The sequence below is a fragment of the Sinocyclocheilus rhinocerous genome, unplaced genomic scaffold (assembly GCF_001515625.1).
Source record: "Sinocyclocheilus rhinocerous isolate Xijiao unplaced genomic scaffold, SAMN03320098_v1.1 scaffold3248, whole genome shotgun sequence".
Classification (NCBI taxonomy): domain Eukaryota; kingdom Metazoa; phylum Chordata; class Actinopteri; order Cypriniformes; family Cyprinidae; genus Sinocyclocheilus; species Sinocyclocheilus rhinocerous.
Window position 1 is genome coordinate 192,899 of NW_015643563.1, and position 2,385 is coordinate 195,283.

The window sequence follows — 2,385 nt, forward strand, 5'->3', positions numbered from 1 at the left end:
ACTTTTTCACTGGAGGAAGCCTTATTATAGATTGTGGACTCTATTTTATGGACTATTTTAGCCAGAAGCGACGGTTTAAAATGTCTTAATGATGGATTTGTTTCTTGCAAACATACAGCTTTTCACTTCACAAGACATTAACTGATGGACTGGAGTGGTGTGGATTATTGTGATGTTTTTATCAGCTGTTTGGACTCTCATTCTGACGGCACCCATTCACTGCAGAGGATCCATTGGTGAGCAAGTGATGGAATGCTACATTTCTCCAAATCTGATGAAGAAACAAACTCATCTACATCTTGGATGGCCTAATGGTGAGTACATTTTATGAAATGTTTCTTTTTGGGTGAACTATATCTTTAATATAACTGAATTAACGAATTGTTTACACCAACATCAATGAAACTAGTATTTGAACTAAAGATCTTAGCTCAGATTTAGAATTCACCTTTCTTTAGTATATATAATATAATATAATATAAACGGGTGTTGATTGTTTAGAGATGTCAAGGATTTAAGAACAGCATTTTAAAGTTATTCAACATCGACACCTAGTGACTCAAAATGAGTTGTGCAACCACACTACCAAATATTTATGCATAATAAATTACGTTTTTTTTTTTATTATAAAAAGGTGAAGTACTGTACGACACGAGCCCTTCCATAATACTATAAATTATAGCATGTAAAACTTTAAAATAACTTACAATGTTTGTAAATTACCAAAAAAACTAAAACAATGATGGACTGATCAGTAGTTCACGTACATTCAAAATCAGTTTGAAGTGCAATACTTATCTCAGAATAATCCAACAATGTATGTTAATATTAATGAAAGTTATTCCGAAGTGTTCCATTACATTGATAAACAGCTAACCATACCGTTGAAATCCACAGCAGGAGCTGAGATAGGCTGCCACGTAGACACAGAATGAATGAAGCACAACTCCAGGCTGCTGGTTAGTAGTTTATTACGGGAAATGCTAGAAGTGGGTAAATCTTACAACACCATTAAAGCATGCATGAGAAAAGCCCACAGTGATGCAACATTAGTATTAGGTTTTTCTTACATGCACGTTAGTTGCATCTTACGCTTGCAGCATCAGAGCTGATTTCTGGAGACTCACCGATCCTCTGTATTTCTCCAGAGAAACTAACCTCCCTCTGCTGTTCACCACCTTAAACGAGTAAAAGTCTTTCTGTTTGGCCTCGGCCAGACATGATAAAGTCAGTAAAGTAAGCGCTCTCAGAATCGTCCCCATAATGCTGTGAGATTCCTCTGATGTATAGCAGACGGATGAGTGAACGGGACAATCCGATACAGGGTAAAAAATCTAAACACCTAGAGCGGAATGAGCGGAACTTTAGTGACGCGCGGCCCAAACAACCAATCACAAGCTTCCGCATTCCGTTTTAATAAGCACTTTGGCAAAACTTGTCAGAATGATGAGAATTGTGTTTTTTTTTTTTAATCCCGGTGAATTTTAATTAGAAGCATATTTAAAACATATTGTTTTGTTTTATAAAAGCAGGGATAATAAAGGTCTTAAATGTATTGTATTTGTATTGTATAATTAAATTTCATAGGCTATTTTTTTTACATCCACATTTCCCCCCCTAGGTCCAGAGTTTCATTTTAGAGTTCGAAAAACTTTTTAAAATATTAACATTGTTAGTTTGCTTTGTTTTGTACTAATGCATACAGTGCATTGTAAACTTTAACATATTATTTAATTTTATTAAAACAGGGATAATAACGATCTTAAATTTATTGTATTTCAAAGTTGATTTAGACAAGTATATGGAAACTATGCAAAGTTCTGTTAACCCTAAAGCAGTGAAAACTGCATCTCTATATCCATCCAATGTGTCCTCTTAAGGCGTTTATTTATTTATTATTATTATTATCCTGGCAACACATCCCTTACGAAAATTAACCAGGGTTTTACTACAAAACACACACACACACCATGGTTACTGTAGTTAAACCATGGTAACTACAAATGAATGGCATTTATAGTAAAACTGTGGTTATACAGATAATAATCAATACTCAATAATCGAAAAACCATACACTTTTACTATAACAAAACAATGGTTAATTTTCTTAAAAGATTTGTCTGTGTATAATTTATTTCTTTTTATTTTTCTTTGTTTTGTTTTTATAATGCCTTAATGGTTTGATGTTTTGTAATGTTTAAAAAGAAAGAAAGAAAGAAAAAGAAAATAATTTCTTTGTCATGTAGAAACCTAGGTTCATGGTTCATCTTTAATGTCATCCCTTTGTTCATGCATTTCCTTCTGAAACTGGAACATACTGAATCTGTTGTGCAAGATGGCTTTTGGTCCAATCCAAAATGTGAAAAGCTTAAAAGTATAATGTTG

General features: G+C 33.3%; 1 protein-coding gene across 1 annotated transcript in view; it reads right to left on the reverse strand.

The window, feature by feature from the left end:
* LOC107757390 (glutathione peroxidase 7) overlaps nt 1-1,330 on the reverse strand; it is a 13,958-nt gene extending 12,628 nt beyond the window's left edge. The window contains exon 1 of the mRNA XM_016574850.1: nt 1,128-1,330. Coding sequence (XP_016430336.1) covers nt 1,128-1,262 — 135 coding nt within the window. The 5' untranslated portion in view covers nt 1,263-1,330. The remainder of the gene's footprint in view (nt 1-1,127) is intronic.
* Nucleotides 1,331-2,385: the final 1,055 nt, after the last annotated feature.